At 36.8% G+C, this 22085-nt stretch overlaps 1 protein-coding gene across 15 annotated transcripts in view; it reads right to left on the bottom strand.

Moving 5' to 3' along the window:
• The window catches only part of PTPN4 (protein tyrosine phosphatase non-receptor type 4), a 236883-nt gene that overhangs the window by 13247 nt on the left and 201551 nt on the right, over nucleotides 1–22085 (bottom strand). For 11 of the 15 annotated variants that reach the window (XM_086718409.1, XM_086718405.1, XM_086718404.1 and 8 more), the window contains 8 exons: nucleotides 11727–11893; nucleotides 10881–10971; nucleotides 10733–10794; nucleotides 7900–8046; nucleotides 5701–5829; nucleotides 3092–3240; nucleotides 1644–1779; nucleotides 129–233 (listed from right to left, as the gene is read on the bottom strand). In XM_086718409.1, the coding sequence (XP_086574535.1) occupies nucleotides 144–233; nucleotides 1644–1779; nucleotides 3092–3240; nucleotides 5701–5829; nucleotides 7900–8046; nucleotides 10733–10794; nucleotides 10881–10971; nucleotides 11727–11893 (971 nt within the window). In that variant the 3' untranslated portion in view covers nucleotides 129–143. Of the gene's footprint in view, nucleotides 1–128; nucleotides 234–1643; nucleotides 1780–3091; nucleotides 3241–5700; nucleotides 5830–7899; nucleotides 8047–10732; nucleotides 10795–10880; nucleotides 10972–11726; nucleotides 11894–22085 lie in introns of those variants that run through there. The other 4 variants (XM_086718402.1, XM_086718407.1, XM_086718410.1 and 1 more) reach the window with 1 other exon arrangement.

Below are 22085 nucleotides of genomic sequence, written 5' to 3' on the forward strand. Positions count from 1 at the left end.
AATGAAATATGATACACTCTATAGAATGGATAAACCTGTAAATATTATGCTAATTAAAAGAAGTCAATTATAAAGACCAAGTTGTATGATTTCATGCATATGAAAGGTCCAGAAAAGGTAAAGTTACAGAGACAGAAAGTAGATTAGTGGTTACCTGAAGCTGGGCTGGGGGGAGGTTGGAGACTGTATGAGGGAAATGGGTATGGGGTTTCTTCTTCAGGTGATGAAATATTCTAAAATTAGATAGTTGTGATGGTTGCAAAACTCTGTGATATACTAAAAACTAATGAACTATATACTTTAAAAGGGTGAATTTTGTGGGCGCCTGGGTGGCTCAGTTGGTTAAGTGTCCGACTTCGGCTCAGGTCATGATCTCACGGTTTTTGAGTTCAAGCCCTGTATTGGGCTCTCTGCTGTCAGCACAGAGTTGGCTTCAGATCCTCTGTCCTCCTCTCTCTCTCTGCCCCTTCCCCACTGCTCTCTCTCTCAAAAATAAGCTAAAAATTAATAAATAGGTAAATTTTGTGGTATGTGCATTATATTTCAATAAAGCTGTTCCATAAAAAAGACATGATTTATATGGGACAAATGAAAATCTGAATATAGGCTATTTGATAACATTAAGAAATTACTGTTTATTATACTTACATGTGATGACGGTATTGTGATTTTGTTTAGAAGAAAAACCACTCTGTACCTTTTACAGATACACACTAAAATATTTATAGACAAAATGATCTGACGTCTAGGATTTGCTTCAAATATGGGAGAGTAGGTGGCACTACAGATGAAACAATATGGCAAATGCTGTTGGGTTTGAGTACTCAACATAGCGTTTGATTATCTACTCTTGCGTTTGATTATGTTTGATTATGTACTCTTGCGTACATTTGAAATTTTCTATAATTAAAAGCTAAAAAAAATGACAGGCATTTATTAGATCACACAGGTCGATTCACTTCAATAACTTTAATGCCACCAACAATGCTAATATTTCACCATGGCTTAATACAAAAAATAATCTTAACATTAACTCTAAAATTCTTCTTTTTATTCTTGGAATATAATTCAGAGTCTGTGTAGAATACAATAAGTGAGTAGCTTAATTTCCATGCCTTTGTTGTTGTTGTTGTTGTGATTCAAGTTCTTATGTTAAAAAGAATGTGATTTCACCACAGCTGTTTCATGGAAAACAGGTCTATCAAGACTCTCCAGTTCTTGGCATCCCACTTGACTGACACTTAATAGAGGGAGAGTTCCTCTGCACCTGTTTAAGCATTCAAGGATTAACATGATAGGGTGATACTAAGAAACATTTTCTGTAAAAGATCAGTTAGTAAATGTTTTAGGTTTTGCCAATCATATGGTACCTGTTGCAACCTCTCAACTTTGATACTTTAGTATAAAAACAGTCATAGACAATATGTAAAGAAGTGGGAATGGCTGTGTGCCAATAAAACTTTATTTACAAAAACAAGGGGTGGGCCAGATTTGGCTCACAGGCAATATTCACCAACCCCTATGCTACAGGTTACTGGCTCCTGGTAAGGAATTAAAATATAAAAATATGGTTTGGCATATATAATGGTAACAAAAATCATCATGTTGAGAATACACACAAGTACATAAAGTGCAGTACTTACAGGTGTTTGGATCATCATGGCTCGTTGATCTCTCATTGTTCTTACAATGTCTAGTGGATAAACTGGTTGATTGCATTCAATGAGACACATGGCTGTTTCCATAGTAATAAGAACCCCAGTCCTTCCAATTCCAGCACTAAAAAAGTAAGGGGCAAGGTCTCATTGATACTATCCTGTTACACTTCTTGTGGCTTTTGTGCAGTAAATTAAAGTACTGAATGAAACATAATACAATGGAATAATAATTTGATTTTAATTAAGTTTTATATTACAAAAGTAGAACCCAACTAAAAAATACTTTGAAAATTGAAAAACATTTCACACGTAATGCAGATTAAATGGTTTGTATCCACACCTTCCCCATTGTTAGTGTAAAAATGCTACTTTAAAAGAGTCACATTTCAGTTTTAAAAATCTGAACAAGTATAGAAGATTACTGGAGCAACCTCACTTTAAAATGCAAAATAACAAAGTTACAATAATCATTAACAAATGTACAAAAGACAATAGTATTTTACATATTCAAGTCAGTTTTTAAAATCAAATTTAATTTTGATTAAACTTTAGAATTGGGATAGTCAAGAACAACTTTTTGAAGTATTCTCTGTGAACATAGCTATAGCAGCTTTTGGGGGCTTAGGATATGAAATGGCCAAACGTGTTCATCATTCCTGACATCTTTCCTCTCAGATATCTGGTCTATAATCTGTTTTGATAATTTGAAAGTCTGCTCTTAAAAAAGTGCCGGAAAGTTTAAGGATGAAGAGATACCTTCATTTATCTATTCAGAAGATTCAATACAGCTTCTGAATGAATCACTTAACGACAGAAATGGCTAGGATAAGGAGAAGATAATTTCAGTTTCCTACTCTGGGTTGGTGGCAGTGAAGGCTAGAGTGATTGTACCTGGCCCTCTGGAAGGCAGAATGGGGCCTGAATATGAAAGCAAGAAAGGGTAGCCTACCATTGTTCACCAAGGGCTCATAGAAGTGGCATAGCCTCTGATGATAGATACTGGGTACAGCCACTCCAAGAGGGGAGGATACTTAACAAATATCCTGGGAGGGGTCACAGAACGGGAGGGAGTACCTTGCTGGGAGGAGAAAATCTAAACCTTAGGCTGCAACTGAATGCCTACAATATTGTATTTCATCAAGTCTAAGATGCCAGCCATTATAAGACACCCAATGTCTGAGAGGTAAACTATGAAAAAGACAACCTTCTAAGAATTAATCAGTAAAGTATTATTTTTACTTCTTATGATAATGTTTCAGACAATCATGTGTTGGGACATACCTGCTGCCTTCCAGCTTCATTTCATAGCTTTAGGTTCCCTCTAATTAAAATAGTGATGATCACAATTTAAGGACAAAATAAAATACGCATTTCCTTTTAGAAGTGACCTATCTGGTCAGCTATTCAATCATAAAAGACAGAAAATAGAATACCTGCAGTGAACAACAATAGGTTCTTCCTTGCCAGCCCTCTTATTTCGTACATGACAAACAAAATCCAGAAAGTCACTGGAATCATCGGGGACTCCATGGTCAGGCCAGGCTATGTATTGGATCTGAGTGAGTTGACGACTCTCATTTTTCTAAGTGTGAATGAAAAATTATGCACTTTGACTAAGGAATTATCTTTAAGGTATAAACATTTATGTCATTTTAATTTTAGAAGAAAAGCGAGCAAAGTATTCCCACTACACACAAAAAGTAATGCAGAAATTCAATAAAACCCCAAATTTTAATGAAAAAGAAAGAAACTGTTTCACAGAAACAGTTGTATCCATTGAGTATTGTCTACCTGGATCACTACTCTTCTGATAACTCAATTTGTCTATTTGTATTTTTCAGATGACAATCAAATAAATAAGCAAACCAAGTTAAGATACAAAGAAAGGTGTGAAGAAAACTAAAAAGTGTTAGGTGAACAAAATGGTAAGGTAAAAAAACTTTTATAAGCAAAATTGGGCTAATTCTGAAAAACCCAAGTGAAATAATGGAAATTAGGAAAACAAAATCTCAAAATAAATGTGGATTAAAAACTGGAGATCATAAGAACACAAAGTCAAATCAGGGCTTAATTCTTTTTTAGGAGCCAAGAATCAGTAAAATGGAGAAAGGTATTGGATTTATGCATCTCATTTCTAATCTTGACTCTGCCGGTAAGCACTTAATATATCAGAGCCTTATTGTCTTAAACTGAAAAATAACACCTCCAACCCAAAAGGATAGTCTTATTTTGAAAGGATTCTATGAGAAGACCTATAAATTACCCCATCAGCTGTTTGGAATCATATTCTCAAAAATTGGTAGGTATGGTCATTTGACACTATTAAATCTGGCTACAGTCATTTACATTAAAGGGAGCTTCCAGAAAAGACCATTAAAGTACAAGGTGATTAAGAAAGGAACTAATGAAAGAAGAATTCCCAAAGAGACCTCAGAATAACCTGATAAGTAATTTTTTAGTATCCTATGAAATGAGATGGTTATCTACAGTAGACAACCTTTGATTATTATTATTATTATTATTATTTATTTATTTTTTTAAAGTAAGCTTCACACCTAGCGTGGAGCCCAAAACAGGGCTTGAACTCATGACCCTGAGATCAAGACCTGAGCCCGAGATCAAGAGTCAGATGCTTAACCGACTGAGCCACCCAGGTGCTCCTTGATTATTATTAACATAAGAATTTAATTAACTTAATGTACCAATAATTACAAAAATGGTTAATGTAAAATATCTTTTATTATGTTTTGAGGTAGTGTCTATTTATCCATGTATGTATGTATTTGGTATGGTAACAAATGTATTTTCCCAATTATATTTGTCCCAAACTTTAAAAACTAATTTGTGTCTTAGCATAGTTCTGAGGTACTCAGGGTTTGCGAAGAAAAGACACTTTAATATTATAAACTGCCATGGATAATCTATAGGTGGAGCATAAAGAGACTATGCTGAAGCCATATACAGCCTTTCATATCCATTTGGGAAAATGAAGAAATATCTTATGGACTTACCTTGTTACATTAGAACATGAGCTATACAGTGTATGTCCCTAAGCCCTAAATTCATTCTGATGGAATCTACAAAAGATTTTGAAAGTTTAATTTTTTACTTCTTATAACCTATTCAATGCCAGATTCCTTTATTATACATCAGCACGACTTCTAGTTCCTTCCCTCTGGGTCAGTAAAGCTGTCTTGCTGGGCTCCTTTATTCACATTCTGGGAGGTAGAATGGGGCAGGGAGGGGGAGAGGAAGCTCTCATTTCCTAAGGCTTAACCATTGATGAGGTAGGCATGGGTATACAAAGGCAGTAGACTATACTATTTGCTCTTCTCGAGCCCCCGTCAAAACCAAAGGTGGCTACAGGGGAATCTCTAGCTGCAGGCAGTGAAAGTGGGGTGTACGGTCTTTAACAGCCTGACAAGACTGGCAACATGCCACCCTCCACATATATCTTCCAAGTGGGTTACTAAGCCATCATTTACTAATCAGTTTCCATTTCTAGCTCTGGATTTGGAAGCAAAGAAGAGTGACCCAGGTGGCAGTAAACTAGCAATTAGAAAGCTATAATCTGTCTGCTGTCAGAGGATCCTGCCTACAACCTTTTCCTTCTTAATACTGAGGGAGGAGACTGTGAACGCTCTCCTTTATACTCTTTTACAAAAAGGACAATAATTTGACAGCTTTTAATTATTCTATTTCCACAGATATACCCAAATACTTTATTGATGTTACTGGTAGGAAGAAACTAAACACAAACCTGGCATAATTTTTAATGAATAGGTAAAGTATTATGAGTAATAAGTATTATTTACTAGAATCTTTTTTTACTGACCATTCATATCTACATAGAGAAAGTGAAAATGCATTTAATATAGCAGGAGAATACATTTCATAAGATTCCAAAGAATCCCAAAGAAGCAAATAATTCAGTAACTTTAAAATAATATTTCCTAGTTAACCAGGACTCAAAACATTTTTGGCTTTCAAAGTTTTACCTTGAACATAAAAGTTCTATTGAGTGGATATCCTGCCTTCCTACCTCTTGGTTAAATAGTGTCATCTTCCTGAAGATATATGCTGTGTTTCCTTCTTCTGAGTGGCAGGTGACTTGGTAGCATCCATAGGATGAACTTGCTGTGGGTTCTGGCCAATACTGGTGACACTTAACCTGACATCAATAGATTTAAGAAATATATAGAATTTAGGTTCTTCAATTTTGAAAATGTTTTACTTTTTGAAAACTTTTAAGCCTACAAAAAAATTACAAGAATAATTTGAGGAACCTTCATATATCCTTCACCTAGATCTGCCAACTCTATTAACATTTCTTCATCATTTTTTCTTTGTAATAATAATCTGTTTGGATAGATTTTGAGACTGCAAATATCCTGTTTATTACAAGCTTTCATCCAATGTTTTACAATTCTTGATTAATTCTTGTGTGAATTATTTACTATGACAGTGGCAAAATGGTGCATTAATTCTTATATTTCTAGATTTAAGTTAACAATGAGAAAGATTCTCTAAAATGCCAATGCATTTATTTTCATAATTAGGATTAAAATTTTTTTTAAGTTTATTTATTTTGAGAGAGACAGAGAGGGACAGCACAAACAGGTGAGGGACAGACAGAGAGGGAGGGGGGGAGAGAGAGAGAGAGAGAGAGAGAGAGAGAGAGAGAGAGAGAGAGAGAGAGAGAATCCCAAGCAGACTCTTCCCTGTCAGCACAGAGCCCAACATGGGGCGTGAACTCAAACTGTGAGATCATGACCTAGACCAAAACCAAGAGTCAGATGCTAAAGTTGACTGAGCCAGCTAGGCACCCCATAATTAGGACTTTAAAAAAAAAAAAGCTTTACTGACATATAATTCACATACCATACCATTTGCCCATTTAAAGCACACAATTCAATTAGTTTTAGTATATTTACAGAAGTGTGCAACAATCACTTTCAGAACATTTTTTCACTCCCAAACCCATTAATAATCACTGTGTGTTCCTCTATCCTAACCTCTTCTCTCATTCTGGACTTAGGCAACCATTAATCCACTTTTCTGTCCTCTGTGAATTTGCCTACTCTGGACATTTCATATAATGAAATCATACTGTGCGCGGTCTTTGTTGACTGCTTTGTTCACTTGGCATGATGCTTTCTAGGTTCAAGCATGTTGTAGCATGTATCATTTCTTCATTCCTTTTTATTGCCAAGTTTTATACACACACACACACACACACACACACACACACACACACACACACACGATTATACCATGTTTTATTTGCTACATTTTGATTGTTTCCACCCTTTGGCTATTATGAATAATGCTGCTATGAACATTTGTGTACAAGTATTTGCGTGGATGTATGTTTTCATTTCTCCTGGGTATGCCTAGGAGTGAAACTGCTGAGTTGTAACAACTCTTATGGTTAGCCTTTCGAGGAACTGACAGACTGTTTCCCAAAGCAGCTGCACCATTGTACAAATTTACCAACAGTATAAGAGGGTGTCATTTTCTCCCTATCGTTGTCAACACTTGCTATTATCTGTCATTTTTATTTTAGTCATCCTATTGGATATGAAGTGCTACCTCCTTGTGGTTTTGATTTTTGCATTTCCTTTGTGACTAATGATGCCAGCCAAGCACCTTTTCATGACCTTACTGGCCATTTAAATATCTTTATTCAAGAAACATCTACTCAGAATATTTGGCCATTTTTAAATTGGGATTCTATCGGGGCACCTGGGTGGCTCAGTCAGTTGAGCGTCCGACTTAGGCTCAGATCATGATCTCACAGCTCATGAGTTCAAGCTCAGCATCGGGCTCTGTGCTGACGGCTCAGAGCCTGGAGCCTGCTTTGGATTCTGTGTCTCCCTCTCTCTCTGCCCTCTCCTACCCACTCTGTCTCTCTTTCTCTCAAAAATAAACAAACATTAAGAAAAAAATTTTTTAGTTGGGGTTTTATCATTTTATTGTTGAGTTGCAGGAGTTCTTTACATATTTTAGATCCAAATCCTTTATCAAATAGCTATTAATCCATTTAGATAACAACTGATAATAGTAGTTAACATTTATATATCATATTTATTATGTGTTAGTCACTATGATTTTAATCACAACACAAGAAAGTAAGTTTAAAGGTTACAAAAAAGACTAAATCAACGTGAATATTTTGACCATATATGCAATTTAATTTGAAAACAGCGCAAGCATTGTTTAAGATTCAAGTATGACTTACTCTGCCACGTTCAACTTGTGTGGTCAACATTACAACCATGGAGGAGCCTTGTTCCCAAGTCATCTGCCAAAAATCTGTACAAGTGTGTGGTAATGGCCCTTGACAAGCAATATACTGATTTATAATGCTAGAAGAAGGGATTTCCATCTAAAAAGAAAAGGACACAAAACTAAAAGTCTTTTACATTATTACTTTTTACTGTGATCAAGTATATGAAAATCATCCACTAAATAATAACTGAATACAACTGATCTCAAAAAGCTGCAAAATCAATAAAACTTTATTAACAATTTCTTTATCTATAGAAGAAATTTCTCAGTAGTTTTGTACATATTTATCTTTTAAGTATTGGGAATAAAAATTAAAATATTTTCCAAAGCACTCTTGTGGGCTTAAGAGCAGCTTTACAGAAAACCCTGCTTTAGAGGAAGAGACTTGCTACAGAAATAAAAAATATTTGTCTCTAAACAGCTTACAGGTAAAATTTGCAAGAAGCAAAAATTCTGCCGTTTGTTTTAGTTCAGACTTTACAAATAATACACACTATATAACATATATACATTATACTATATAACATACATAAGAAATATACACAACACATACAATAGAAAAAGATAGTAAAAATATTTTAAATTAATTATTTTTAAGAAGAAGTAAGATCGTGAGTATTCGGGGAGGATTATCATCCTACTACATTTTGAGACTTCAGTAAAAAAGAAGAAAAGGTGACACACACACATGGCACTGGAAGAATACTAAAGGGTGAACAGAAAAAGAGGTCTCACTCTCTTCCCAGCCTCTGGTTCACACCCAGAAGAACAATCCTTTTTGCTAATTTCTTTATTTTTTTAATTAAAAAAATTTTTAATGTTTTTTTTATTTTCGAGACTGAGAGGAGACAGAATGTGAGTGGGGGAGGGGCAGAGAGAGAGGGTGACACAGAATCCAAAGTAGGCTGTAGGCTTTGAGCTGTCAGCACAGAGCCTGCCGCAGGGCTCGAACCCACAAACTGTGAGATCATGACCTGAGCCAAAGTTGGATGCCCAACCAACTGAGCCACCCAGGTGCCCCTCTTTTTTAATTTTTAAAAAAATTGTATTTATTTTTGAGGGGGCGGGCAGAGAGGCAGAAAGAGAGGGAGAGAGAGAGAATCTCAAGCAGGCTCTGCGCTGTCAGCACAAAGCCCAATGCAGGGCTTGAACTCATGAACCATGAGATCATGATCTGAGCTGAAACCAAGAGTCAGACACTTAAACCGACTGAGTCACCTAGGAACCCCTCTAATTTCTAAAATATCCTTTCAGAGACACTCTATAAACAACACACAAATGTACATGCAGAAGTCTTTGTTTTCTGTAAGACATAAAAGGTGGCTTACAATGTTGTTCTGTGTATCTTGTTTCTTTTTCCACTTTATCATTGAGATCATGTCAGATTAGTACATAAAACTTCATTCTTTTTAATGGCTCTACTGTATAAATATACCATAATTTATTTAACAAACATTTAAGTTGCTGCTAATCTATTTGTTACCATAAACAAGACTGCACGGAGTTATTTTTATAAACCTAACATTTTTGTTAGTTACCTCTCCAAAGAGGTTGTACCTATCTATACTTCCACCAACAATGTATCAGGGATGCTTTTTCCCTGAGAGTCTCTTTAATATACTGCTGATCCCTCACACACAATTTTGAAACTCCCAGTGCTCTGAAGTGTAAGTTTGTCCTTTGTTTGGTACATCTGACCTAAGTTGGACTCATTTGACAACAATATCTGACCTGAGTTAATCTAAGATTATTTACAGTCTTTAGGAGTACCACTCAGTGGGAATATCCATGTTTCCCATTGAGTATCAACGCATTGATTACAGGGTAATGTCACATAGTCTACTAGGGATGTTACTTATTACAGTATTTGGTATAGGCACTGAATAAACTTTCAAAAATCCAAAAAATTACGAATCCCAAAGTCTATTTGGCCCCAAGATTTCAGATAAGGGATACAGACTTGTATATGATATTATCACACTTTTTGATATTTCAATCTAATAGGTGAAAAATAGTAATCCCTTGCAGTTTTGATTTGTACTTTTCTTTCTGTGAGTTAAGTTTAGATGAGTGTCTAAACTTAGAAAAAATTTTCCCTCTCTGATTTTAAATAATTCTCATACATTTCCTCCAAGTAGTTTCACGATTCCATTTTTACATTTATATTTTCATATATATAAAATATGGTATACAAAAAGTGAGGAAGTAGGTGAAGTATTTATAGATAAAAAATATTTCTGAACTATTCTATTCCACTGCTCTATATGCATGTCAATATACCAGTACCAAACTATTTTTGGTAAGGTTTATTTATTTTGAGAGAGAGTGTGAGCGAACAAGTGCACAAGTGGGGGAAGGGCTGAGAGAGAGGGAGAGAGAGAATCCCAGGCAGGTGCCCCAGTATCAAATTATTTTTTAACATTTGTATTTTAATATTTTTCAATATCTGAAACTGTTAATATTCTCTCAAATATAAAAGGAACCTCAAAGTTTAGGGATGCCTGGGTGGCTCAGTTGGTTAAGTGCCTGACTCTTGATTTTGGCTCAGGTCATGATCTCATGGTTTGTGAGTTTGAGCCCCACATCGGGCTCTGGGCTGATAGCACAGTTGGGATCCTCTCTCTGTCTCCTTCTCTTTCTGTCCCTACCACCCCCCACCGGCCTCGTGCACACTCTCTTTCTCTCTCTCAAAATAAATAAATATTTGGGGGGAAAAAAAATGAACCACAAAATTATAGTCCGTCTTATTCCGAATGACAAAGGCACAATAAAAATAAACTTACGTTTATATAATTTGCATTGATATAGTCTTCATTACCCTTTAAAATGACCCGTGTAGCATCATCTGAAAAAAAATTTAAAAGAAAGAACATTTTAATAAAGCTATGCTACAAAGACTGAACTTAATAAACAGAGATAGTAGATACTTACAAGGCGAAATATCTCTGTATCTATTTTTGGAAATATTCTGAGGTAATTTGGCACAAGACATTGTCATTCCAGGTTTTTTCCGATATAGTTGCTTTAAAAAAAAAAAAAAGAGCTTAAGATGAGTTCAGCAAGCCATTAAGAGGTTCTGTTTTGTTTTTCAGACTTATTTCTATGCAAAAAACAAACAGGTTTTTTTCCTTAGGATATCTCAACCGTACAATGATGTATGTACCTTAGGCTAGTAGGGTATTGAACCAAATTTGCAAAGCTGAATTCTGTGCAATTTCTCATGAGAATTATATACCATTTTCATTTAGTTTGGAGATGTTTACACAGTATATGAACCAAGAACTTCTCAAAAGAAAAACTGACCTACCCTAAATGATTTACAGTCACAAATGGTTTATAGTCAATCATCAATAACACATACTTTAGAGCAACAAATATTAATGATGACCAATTAGACAGACAAAAAGTAGAGAAGGATTAAATATGACTAGGTACAAAAATTCTTTTTCTTTAACTCAGAATTTTTAGCTCCACCATAGACTATCTTTACCTGTTACCTTTCATAAAAAGAGCTATATAATTACAGGAAAAAATTTAGTTTGAAGACATACACATAAAATCTCCTTAGTCTTCTCTTTTAATAGATTATTATGTCACCACAGCTAGCATTTTGCAAGAAATGTTTAAAACTATGGATTTTAGAACATTTTTTAAGTCAATTATTTCTCAGAATATCATTTTAGTTTATACATTATAAATGATAGATTAGGTAGTTAGGAAACTATGAAATTAATTTAAAAATATGGCCCAACACCCTTTCCATACAATAGTACTTACATCAAATTGTGTCAGGACTGTTCCAGTGATAAGCCCCTCAGCTAGCTGGATCATTGACTCCCGCAGGGAATGGTCATCCTGATGGACGCTATCTAGTGGGGCTTTCTCAGGAATGTACTGGAAGTCTGGTTCATTTTCTAGCTTTTCTTCCACTACATCATATACAGCTAAAAGAATCCACAAAAAAAAAAACAAAGCCACATGGAAATCTTAATGAATTGGCAAGAATTTACCAGATGTGTTCTTTAATTTTGTGTCAGGAAAAAGAATTCATCAGATCGCAGTCCGGTGCCACTGCATAAGGGACAGACAGTGGCTGTGAAGTTGAACCTTGTTGTACCTTTAGGGAAAAGAAATGTTCCCAGGCATACTGCTGAAAATGCCTGTACTTCAAGAGGAGCTGCCAAGATAGCAGCTCAGAACAGACCTGCCCTTAAATTGTGGGGCCTAGAACAAAAGTAGAAACAGGGACCTATATACTATACATCCATATATGAGACGATACAAATAACTTGAATAGAGTGCTAACCAAAATCCGTTCCATCCTCTTTCCTTGAAACATCTACAAAACCTAGGAGGGCAAAATCCACTGTCACAATAGAAGGAAGACAGCCAGAACCTAGACTCTGGCCTGGAGCCCACCCTACTTCTTTTCCTACCCTAAGCTCCATTCTTAGCTTGGGGGCCTATGAACATATGTGTGAACATACCAGCCCATATGAAGCTTGTTCCCCACTCCTCGGCAAATTGCTGCCTCTGAGCTATCCTGCTGGCCCAGGGGTATATATACCATGTGATCTATCCCAGGGAGAATGGACCTAGGGAAAATGGCCACACTGTAAGTGGCGCCAGAGCTATATGGACAGAGAACTAAAGGTTAAAAAGAAGTGTCTAGAAAAGAAGGCACAGTCATAGGTGATAGACTGGTATGCCCCCCTGGTCCTGCAAAATCCTAACCCCCACAGACAAGGGCAAAGCTGAAAGAGAGCCAGAGTAGAGCCAAGCTAGTGGCTTCTTTTGCCCATGCCTAACAGGTCTGGTTCCTGTTCAGATGTGTGCACTTCTGAGAAGAAAAAATTTCTGAAATAAGGAATGAAAAGAAAAAAAAAAAATGTATGAATGTATTCTAAGAAGAAATGAAATCTAAAGGGGGGGGAAAAACCTACAAAAACAAGTTGTTTGTCTTTCTGGTATTTTTTATAAACATAGTTTTAAATTTTGATGACATGTTATTTTAAATAAAAAGGGACATGACAGAGTCATGCTGAAAGTAAATACAAGTCCCAGTCTAGATTTTGACAATAAAACAACAGAAAGGTCTTTTACCAAGAACTAAGCTATAGATGGTTTCCTCTCCTATTTTATTTTATTTTATTTTATTTTATTTTATTTTATTTTATTTTTTGTTTTGTTTTTATGTTTATTTATTTTTGAGAGAGAGATAGAGTGTGAGCAGGGGAGGAGCAGAGAGAGAGAGACACACACACAGATCCAAAACAGGCTCCAGGCTCTGAGCTGTCAGCACAGAGCCCGATGTGGGGCTCAAACTCATGAACAATGAAATCGTGACCTGAGCCGAAGTTGGACGCCCAACCAACTGAGCCACCCATGCACCCCGTTCCTCTCTTAATTTAAAGTATGAATAAAGTGATTTAGAATTGCAAAAAGGCTATGACTTTCCCATTAAATGGAATTTTGTTCATATTCTGGTTGTATACAAGTCATGAAATTTGTAAGCAGATAACTGAATATCTTGGTGTCAAAGTGTCTTCAACTATAAAATAAAGATAATTCACGTATCTCACTGGCTGGTTGCAAAGATTAAAAGAGAATATATAAAATAGCCCAGGTGCAGAACTTACTATTAAGTTCTTTAGAATCTGTTATCAAGAGAAAACACAACAAGCAAAACTGAGGAAATATTATTATTCTTAGTATAAAATTTAAGTTGCATTATGTGACAGAAAATGCCTAGTAATGAATCACCTAAATATCAGGACTAAATGCATGTGTTCCTTGAAAAGTCAAAATAGAATGTTCTGTTGAAGTCCTCTGAATTTTCTTAGAAAGCCAATTCTAGACAATGAATGCAAAAAACAAAGTAGACAAGCTAAAATGAAAATGCCTGTTTGTACCCAAGAGACAAAATGAGTGTTTTGTATATCTTTTTCTTTTCTTTTTTTTTTAATTTTTTAATTTTTCTTTTTTAAAGAAACTCTCTTGGAAAACTCTGCAGGGTTGGGTGTGGTGGTGGTGATAGGGGAACGGGTCGAGTTCTAACTACATTTTACTTCTTTATGGTAAATAGTCAACAACTGGTAGCAAGGCATTAACCAACAATTACTCTTGTGGCTAAAACTATGGTTAATGATGAACTGTTCAGAACAAAACTAGAATATTTATAATGCTGGGATACAGGCATATAAGAATTTTTCTCAGAGGAGACTGATAAAGTGTAGCAGGCACTTGAAACAGTGCAATAAACTGAAGAAAGGAGGAGGGTTTCTTGCCAAAAAACTTAAGGAAGGGGGATTTAATTTATTCTGCATTAAATTTATTCTGCATAGCACAAAGGGACAGAATTAGGAACAAAGAGACTGAAAGAAGACAGATTTTTAGTTCAATTAACAGTTCAAGCTACCCAAAGGGAAAATGAACTGCTTCAGGAGCCACTGAATGCCACACAGTGGCAGGATGATTTTGAGGCTATCGTAGAGGAAACTCAAACCATCAGCAAAGGAGCTAGAGAGTATGGTATTAAGGTTTCTCTAAACCTGGAACTGTGGTTATGAATTAACAAGCCAGCTGTCCAGACAAGGAGATGACATGATTAGGCTACTGGCACTGTCCACCACAAACACAGACAGGATTTTTCAAAATGCTCTAACTGTAGCTTGTTACAGAGTTTTCTAAAAGTGGTTCAAAACGGGCTCTTGAGTTAAGATGGCAGAGTAGTATCGGGACCCTGAGCTTGTCTTGTCCCTCAAATGCAGGGGGATCAGTATCAAGCCATTTTGAACACCTAGGAAATTGATCTGCAGACGAATGCAACAATCTGCATAATATAAGCCATAGAACTTGGCAGGTATATGGTGTGGAGAGGTGAACTGGGGGAGAGAAAAGCTGCAGAGCCACTGTGGGTAGAAAGCGATCTTTGTGGACAGAAGACAGAGAGAGAAAGGGGGAGAATACAGTGCTTAGGGATTGCACAAGCAAAGTACTGTTCCTGAAAGTAGCTGGAAAGAAAAAGAGAGAGTGAAAACACTCGCAGGGGACTGGAAAAAAAAAAATCTGTTCCCCAAAACCACTGATGGGGAGAAAGGAGAGGATTTTAATACCACCACTGTTCTATAAACAGTGGAGTGTAGAGTCTGATGGTCTGAAGCTCAGGGCCTGGCGGTGCTCTGGTGAGGAAGCAGGGTGAATCTTTAGGAGCAGGCAGCACGGTCTGAGGGGTCCATGTGCCACACAGGGAGAAGCGGTTCACCTGATTGAAGTGCATTTGGTAGAGGCCATACAACCTTCCCTTGGGCCAACCAGGTTTACTGATCTTGGAACAAAGACGCCAGACATCACCAAAACCTGGCGTCAGCTGTGTGTTGTGATTTACTATAAACCCTGAGACTCTGCTGCTGTGCAAATGTTTTCTGGGACGAGCTGGTACCCGGCCATTGCTCGGTGAGACCCTCCCCCAGAGAGTCTAAGCAGATCCAAGCTGCTGGGGGTCTCCAAAGTGTGGGATTTTGAAACATAGCACCATCTGAGATAAAACCCTGGAGGGAGGTTACCACCTGGCAGGCAAACAGCTTAGACATGGTCAAGGTAGAGGAAGGGAACAGACAGAAGCCTGAGACAAAGAAGGGGTGCTGGTGTGCAGGTTGGTGACGGCACAAAGTTTCTGTGCTAGAGACTAAGGAGTTGGGTTAGGCCATTTGCAATTTTTGTTCGTGCACTTCCATGGATCGACCCCACTAAGCTGAGCAGCGCCACCAAGTGGAGAATGGAGCCGTTACACCAAGCACCAACCACCTGTGCCATCCAGGCATATCCTCCAGAAGACCAGCACAAATCCTTTCCACCTGCTTATTAGTCTATGGACTATGGTGTGCTGTAAAGTTTCAGATCTACAGGAAAATGAATGTAATATCATTTGGGTCTTGTTCTGTTTGCTGGTTCATTTATTTGTTTTCATTGTTTCTGCTTTTCCTTATGTTGTTTTGTTTTTTTCTCTTTCTTTCTTGGATACAGAAAGAGGAAATTCTTCCTTATTTTTTAAAAATTTTTATTCTATTTTATTATTTAAAAAAATTTAAAATTTTCCCCTTTCTCTTTATTATCTATTCTATCAAGCTTCTCTCAACAAACAGACCAAAACACACGTAAGATCTAAATTTTGATTTTTTTTGTTTCATTTAAAATCTTTACTTTATTAATTTTTTTCTTCCTTCAAAATGACAAGATGGAGGAATTCACCCCAGAAGAAAGAACACGAAGAAATGATTACCAGGGATTTAATCAACACAGATGTAAGTAAGATGTCTGAATAGAATTTAAAACCACAATTTTATTACTAGCTGGGGTTGAAAAATGCATAGAAGACACAAGAGAATTCCTTTCTGCAGAGATTAAAGAACTAAAATCTAGTCAGGCAAAAATTAAAAATGCTATAAACTGAGATGTAATCTTGAATGGATGCCATCATGGCACGGATGGATAAAGCAGAGCAGCAAAACAGCGTTACAGAAAATAAAATTATAGAAAATAATGAAGTAAAAAAAAAAGAGGGAAACAAAGGCAAAAAGATTACAATACAAGACTTAGAGAACTCAGTGACTTAGTAAAAAGTAACAACATTGGAATCATAGGAGTCCCAAAAGATGAAGAGAGAGAAAAGGGGACAGAAAGTATTATGTGAGCAAATTATAGTGGAAAACTTTTCCTAATCTGAGAAAGGACACACACATCAAAATCTGAGAAGCACAGAGGACTCTGATTAGATTCAACAAAAATCAACCATCACCAAGGCATATCATAGTTAAATTCACAAAATACACAGACAAGAAAAGAATTATGAAAGAAACAAGGGAAAAAAGTCCTTAACCTACAAGAGAAGATAGATCAGGTTTGCAGCAGATATGTCCACAGAAACTTGGCAGGCCAGAAAGGAGTGGCAGGATGGATTCAACATGCTTCATCAGAAAAATATGCAGCCAAGAACTCTTTATCCAGCAAGGCTGTGATTCAAAATAGAAGGAAAGATAAAGAGTTTCCCAGACAAACAAAAACTAAAGGAGTTCATGACCACCAAACCAGCCCTGCAAGAAATTTTAAGGGGACTCTTTGAGTGAAGGAAAAACAAGACCAAAAGCAACAAAGACTAGAAAGGACCAGAGAACATCACCAGAAACACCAACTCTACATGCAACACAATAGCACTAAATTCATATATTTCAATAATCCCTCTAAATGTAAATGGACTAAATGCTTCAATCAAAAGACACAGGTTATCAGAATGGATAATAAAACAAGACCACCTATATGCTGCCTTCAAGAGACTGATTTTAGACCTAAAGACACCTGCAGAATGAAATTAAGGGGATGGAGAAACATCTATCATGCTAATGGATGTCAAAACAAAGACTGTAACAAGAAATGAAAAAGGGCATTATATCATAATTAAGGTGTCTATCAACATCGCACTTACAGCAATGGACAGATCACTGAAGCAGAAAATCAACAAGGAAACAATAGCTTTGAATGACACACTGGACTGGATGGACTTAACAGATATATTCAGAATATTTCATCCTGAAGCAGCAGAATACCCATTCTTTTCGAGTGCACATGGAACATTCTCCAGAACAGATTACATACTGGGTCACAAATAAGCCTTCAACAAATACAAAATGATCAATATCATACCATGCGTATTTTGAGATGACAACACTATGAAACCTGAAACCACAAGAAAAAAATTTGGAAAGACCACGAATACTTGGAGATTAAAGAACATCGTACTAAAGAATGAATGGGAGAGATGGGGTGCCTGGGTGACTCAGTTGGTTAAGCATCCAACTTCAGCTCACGTCATGATCTCGTGAGTTGTTGAGTTTGGCCCCACTTTGGGCTCTGTGCTGACAGCTCAGAGCCAGGAGCCTGCTTTAGATTCTGTGTCTTCCTCTCTGCCCCTCTTCCACTCACGCTCTATCTCTCTCCCTCTCAAAAATAAATAAATGTTAAAATTTAAAAAAGGGGGGCACCTGGTGGCTCAGTCGGTTGGGCATCCGATTTCAGCTCAGGTCATGATCTCACAGTCCGTGGGTTCCAGCCCCGCATTGGGCTCTGTGCTGTCAGTTCAGAGCCTGGAGCTTGCTTTGGATTCTGTGTCTCCCTCTCTCTCTCTGCCCCTCCCCCCATTCATACTTTGTCTCTATCAAAAAATGAATAAACGTTAAAAATTTTTTTTAATTAAAAAAAGAAAGGAACAAATGGGTTAACAAAGAAATTAAAGAAGAAATTAAGAAGTACATAGAAGCCAATGAAAATGAGAACAAAAGTGTCCAAAACCTCTGTGAGACAGCAAAGGGAATCTTAAGAGGGAAGTACATAGCAATCCAAGACTTCCTAAAGAAGGGGGAATGTCTCAAATATACAGCCTAATCATACACCTCTAAAGGAGCTGGAAAACAAATAGCAAATAAAGCCTAAAACCTGAAGAAGGGAAATGATAAAGAGCAGAAACCAAGGATATCGAAATAAAAACAAAAAACAGTAGAATAGATTAATGAAAGCAGGAGCTGGCTCTTTGAAAGAATTAACAAAATTGATAAATCCCTAGCCAGATTTATCAAAAAGAAGGAAAGGACCCAAATAAAATCATGAACAAAAGAGAACAGATCACAACTGACACCACAGAAATACAAATAAGAGAATATTATGAGCAATTATATGCCAACAAATTGGGCAATCTGGAAAAAATGGACAAATTCCTAGAAACATATAAAGTAGAAACAGGAAAAGATAAAATTTTAACAGACCCATAACCGTAAGGAAATTCAATCAGTCATCAAAAATCTCCCAAAAAACAAGAGTCCAGGGCCAGATGGCTTTCCAGGGGAATTCTACCAAACATTTAAAGAAGAGTTAATACCAATCTTTTGAAGGTGAAGAAAGAAAAGAAAAGAAAAGAAAAGAAAAGAAAAGAAAAGAAAAGAAAAGAAAAGAAAAGAAAAGAGAAAGAAAAGAAAAGAAAAGAAAAGAAAAGAAAAGAAAAGAAAAGAAAAGAAAGAAATGGAAGAAAACATTCCAAACTCATTCTATGAGGCCAGCATTACTTTAATTCCAAAACCAAAGACCCCACTAAAAAGGAGAACTACAAACCAATTTCCCTGATGAATATGGATGTGAAAATTCTCAACAAGTTACTAGCAAACTGAATGCAACAATACATTAAAAAGAATTACTCAAGTGGGATTTATTCCTGGGCTATAGGCCTGGTCCAAAATACACAAATGAATCAACATGATACATCACATTAATAAAAGAAAGGATAAGAACCACATAATCCTCTCAATAGGTGCAGAAAAAGTATTTGACAAAATACAGCATCCTTTCTTTTTAAAAGTCCTCAAGAAAGTAGGGATAGAAGGAACATACCTGAAGATCATAAAGGCCATGTACAAAAGACCCACAGCTAATATCATCCTTGATCGGGAAAAACTGAAAGCTTTCCCCTTAAGGTCAGGAACACGACAGGGATGTCCACTCTCACTACTATTATTCAACATAGAATTGGAAGTCCTAGCCTCAGGAATCAGACAAAAAGAAATAAAAGGCATCCAAATCGGCAGGAAGTCAAACTTTTCACTCTTGGTAGACGACATGACACTCTACATGGAAAAACCTGAAAGACTCCACCAAAAAACTACTAGAACTGGTATGTGAATTCAGCAAAGGTGTAGAATATAAAGTCAATATATAGAAATCGGTTGTATTTCTTTTTTTTTTTTTTTTAATTTTTTTTTCAACATTTATTTATTTTTGGGACAGAGAGAGACAGAGCATGAATGGGGGAGGGGCAGAGAGAGAGGGAGACACAGAATTGGAAACAGGCTCCAGGCTCTGAGCCATCAGCCCAGAGCCTGACGCGGGGCTCGAACTCACGGACCGCGAGATCGTGACCTGGCTGAAGTCGGACGCTTAACCGACTGCGCCACCCAGGCGCCCCTAGAAATCGGTTGTATTTCTATACACCAATAATGAAGCAACAGAAAGAGAAATCAAGGAATCAATCGCATTTACAATGACACTGAAAATAATAAAATACCTAGGTATAAACGTAACCAAAGAGGTGAAAGATCTGCATGCTGAAAACTATAGAAACCTTACGAAAGAAACTGAAGAAGACACAAAGAAATGGAAAAACATTTCATGCTCGTGGATTGGAAGACCAAGTATTATTAAAGTGTTGATGATACCCAAAGCAATCTACATTCAACGCAATCCTTACCAAAAACTAGCATTCTTCACAAAGCTACAATAAACAATTCTAAATTTGTATGGAACCAGAAGACTCCAAATAGCAAAGTAACATTGAAAAAGAAAAACAAAACTGGAGGCATCACAATTCCAGACTTCAAGCTGTATTACAAAGCTGTGATCATCAAGACAGTATGGTATCAGCACAAAAATAGATCAATGGAAAAGAAGGGAGAACCCAGAAATGGACACACTAATGATTGGCCAACTAATCTTTGACAAAGCAGGAAAGAATATCTAATGAAAAAAACACAGTGTCTTCACCAAATGGTGTTGGGAAAACTTGACAGCGACATGGCAAAAGACCTGGACCATTTCTTACACCATATACAAAAATAAACTCAAAATAGATGAAAGACCTAAGTATGAGACAGGAAACCGTCAAAATTCTAGAGGACAAACAGGCAGCAACTTCTTCGTAGATGTCTCCAGAGGCAAGGAAAATGAAAACAAAAATGAACTACTGGGACCTCATCAAGATAAAAAGCTTCTGCACAGTGAAGGAAACAATCAACAAAACTAAAAGACAAGCAACCAAATGGGAGAAGATATTTGCAAATGACATACTGGATAAAGGGTTAGTATCCAAACTCTATAAAGAACTTACCAAATTCAACTTGCTGCCGCCCCAGAATAATCCAATTAAGAAATGGACAGAAGACATGAATAGACACTTTTCCAAAGAAGACATCCAGATGGCTAACAGACACATGAAAAGATGTTCAACATCACTCATCACCAGGGAAATACATATCAAAACCACAATGAGATACCACCTCACACTGGTCAGAACGGCTAAAATTAACAACTCAGGAAACAACAGATGTTGGCAAGGATGTGGAGAAAGGGGAACCCTTTTGCACTATTGCTGGGAATGCAAACTGGTGCAGCCACTATGAAAAATAGTACGGAGGGTCCTCAAAAAATTAAAACTAGAACTACCCCATGACCCAGTAATTGCACTAGTAGGTATGTACCCAAAGGATACAAAAACGCTGATTTGAAGGGGCACATTCACCCCAATGTTTACAGAAACACAATCAACAATAGCCAAATTATGGAAAGAGCCCAAACATCCACCGACTGACGAATGGATAAAGAACATGTGGTGTGTACGTGTCTGGGTGTGTATAATGGAATACTAGTGATCAAAAAGAATTAAATCTCGGGGCGCCTGGGTGGCGCAGTCGGTTAAGCGTCCGACTTCAGCCAGGTCACGATCTCGCGGTCCGGGAGTTCGAGCCCCGCATCGGGCTCTGGGCTGATGGCTCAGAGCCTGGAGCCTGTTTCCGATTCTGTGTCTCCCTCTCTCTCTGCTCCTCCCCCGTTCATGCTCTGTCTCTCTCTGTCCCAAAAATAAATAAACGTTGAAAAAAAAAATTAAAAAAAAAAAAAAAAAAAGAATTAAATCTTGCCATTTGCAACAATGTGGAGGGAACTAGAATGTATTATGCTAAGCGAAATAAGTCATTCAGAGAAATAAATATATGATTTCACTCATGTAGAATTTAAGAAACAAAACAGATAAACACAGGAGAAGGGAAGGAAAAATAAGATAAAAACAGAGAGGGAGACAAACCAGAAGAGACTCTTAAATAGAAAGAACAAATTGAGGGTTGCTGGGAGGGTGTGGGGTGTGAGGATGGGCTAAATGGGTGATGGGCATTAAGGAGGGCACTTGTTGGGATGAGCAATGGGTGTTATATTTAAGTGATGAATCACTCAATTCTACTTGTGAAACCATTACTACATTGTATGTTAACTAACTTGGATTTAAAAACTAACTTGGATTTACTTTTAAAAAAAGTAAATAAAAGTGGT

Source organism: Puma concolor, chromosome C1 (assembly GCF_028749965.1).
Source record: "Puma concolor isolate L17-30 chromosome C1, mPumCon1.1.hap2, whole genome shotgun sequence".
In the NCBI taxonomy this organism is placed as follows: Eukaryota; Metazoa; Chordata; class Mammalia; order Carnivora; family Felidae; genus Puma; species Puma concolor.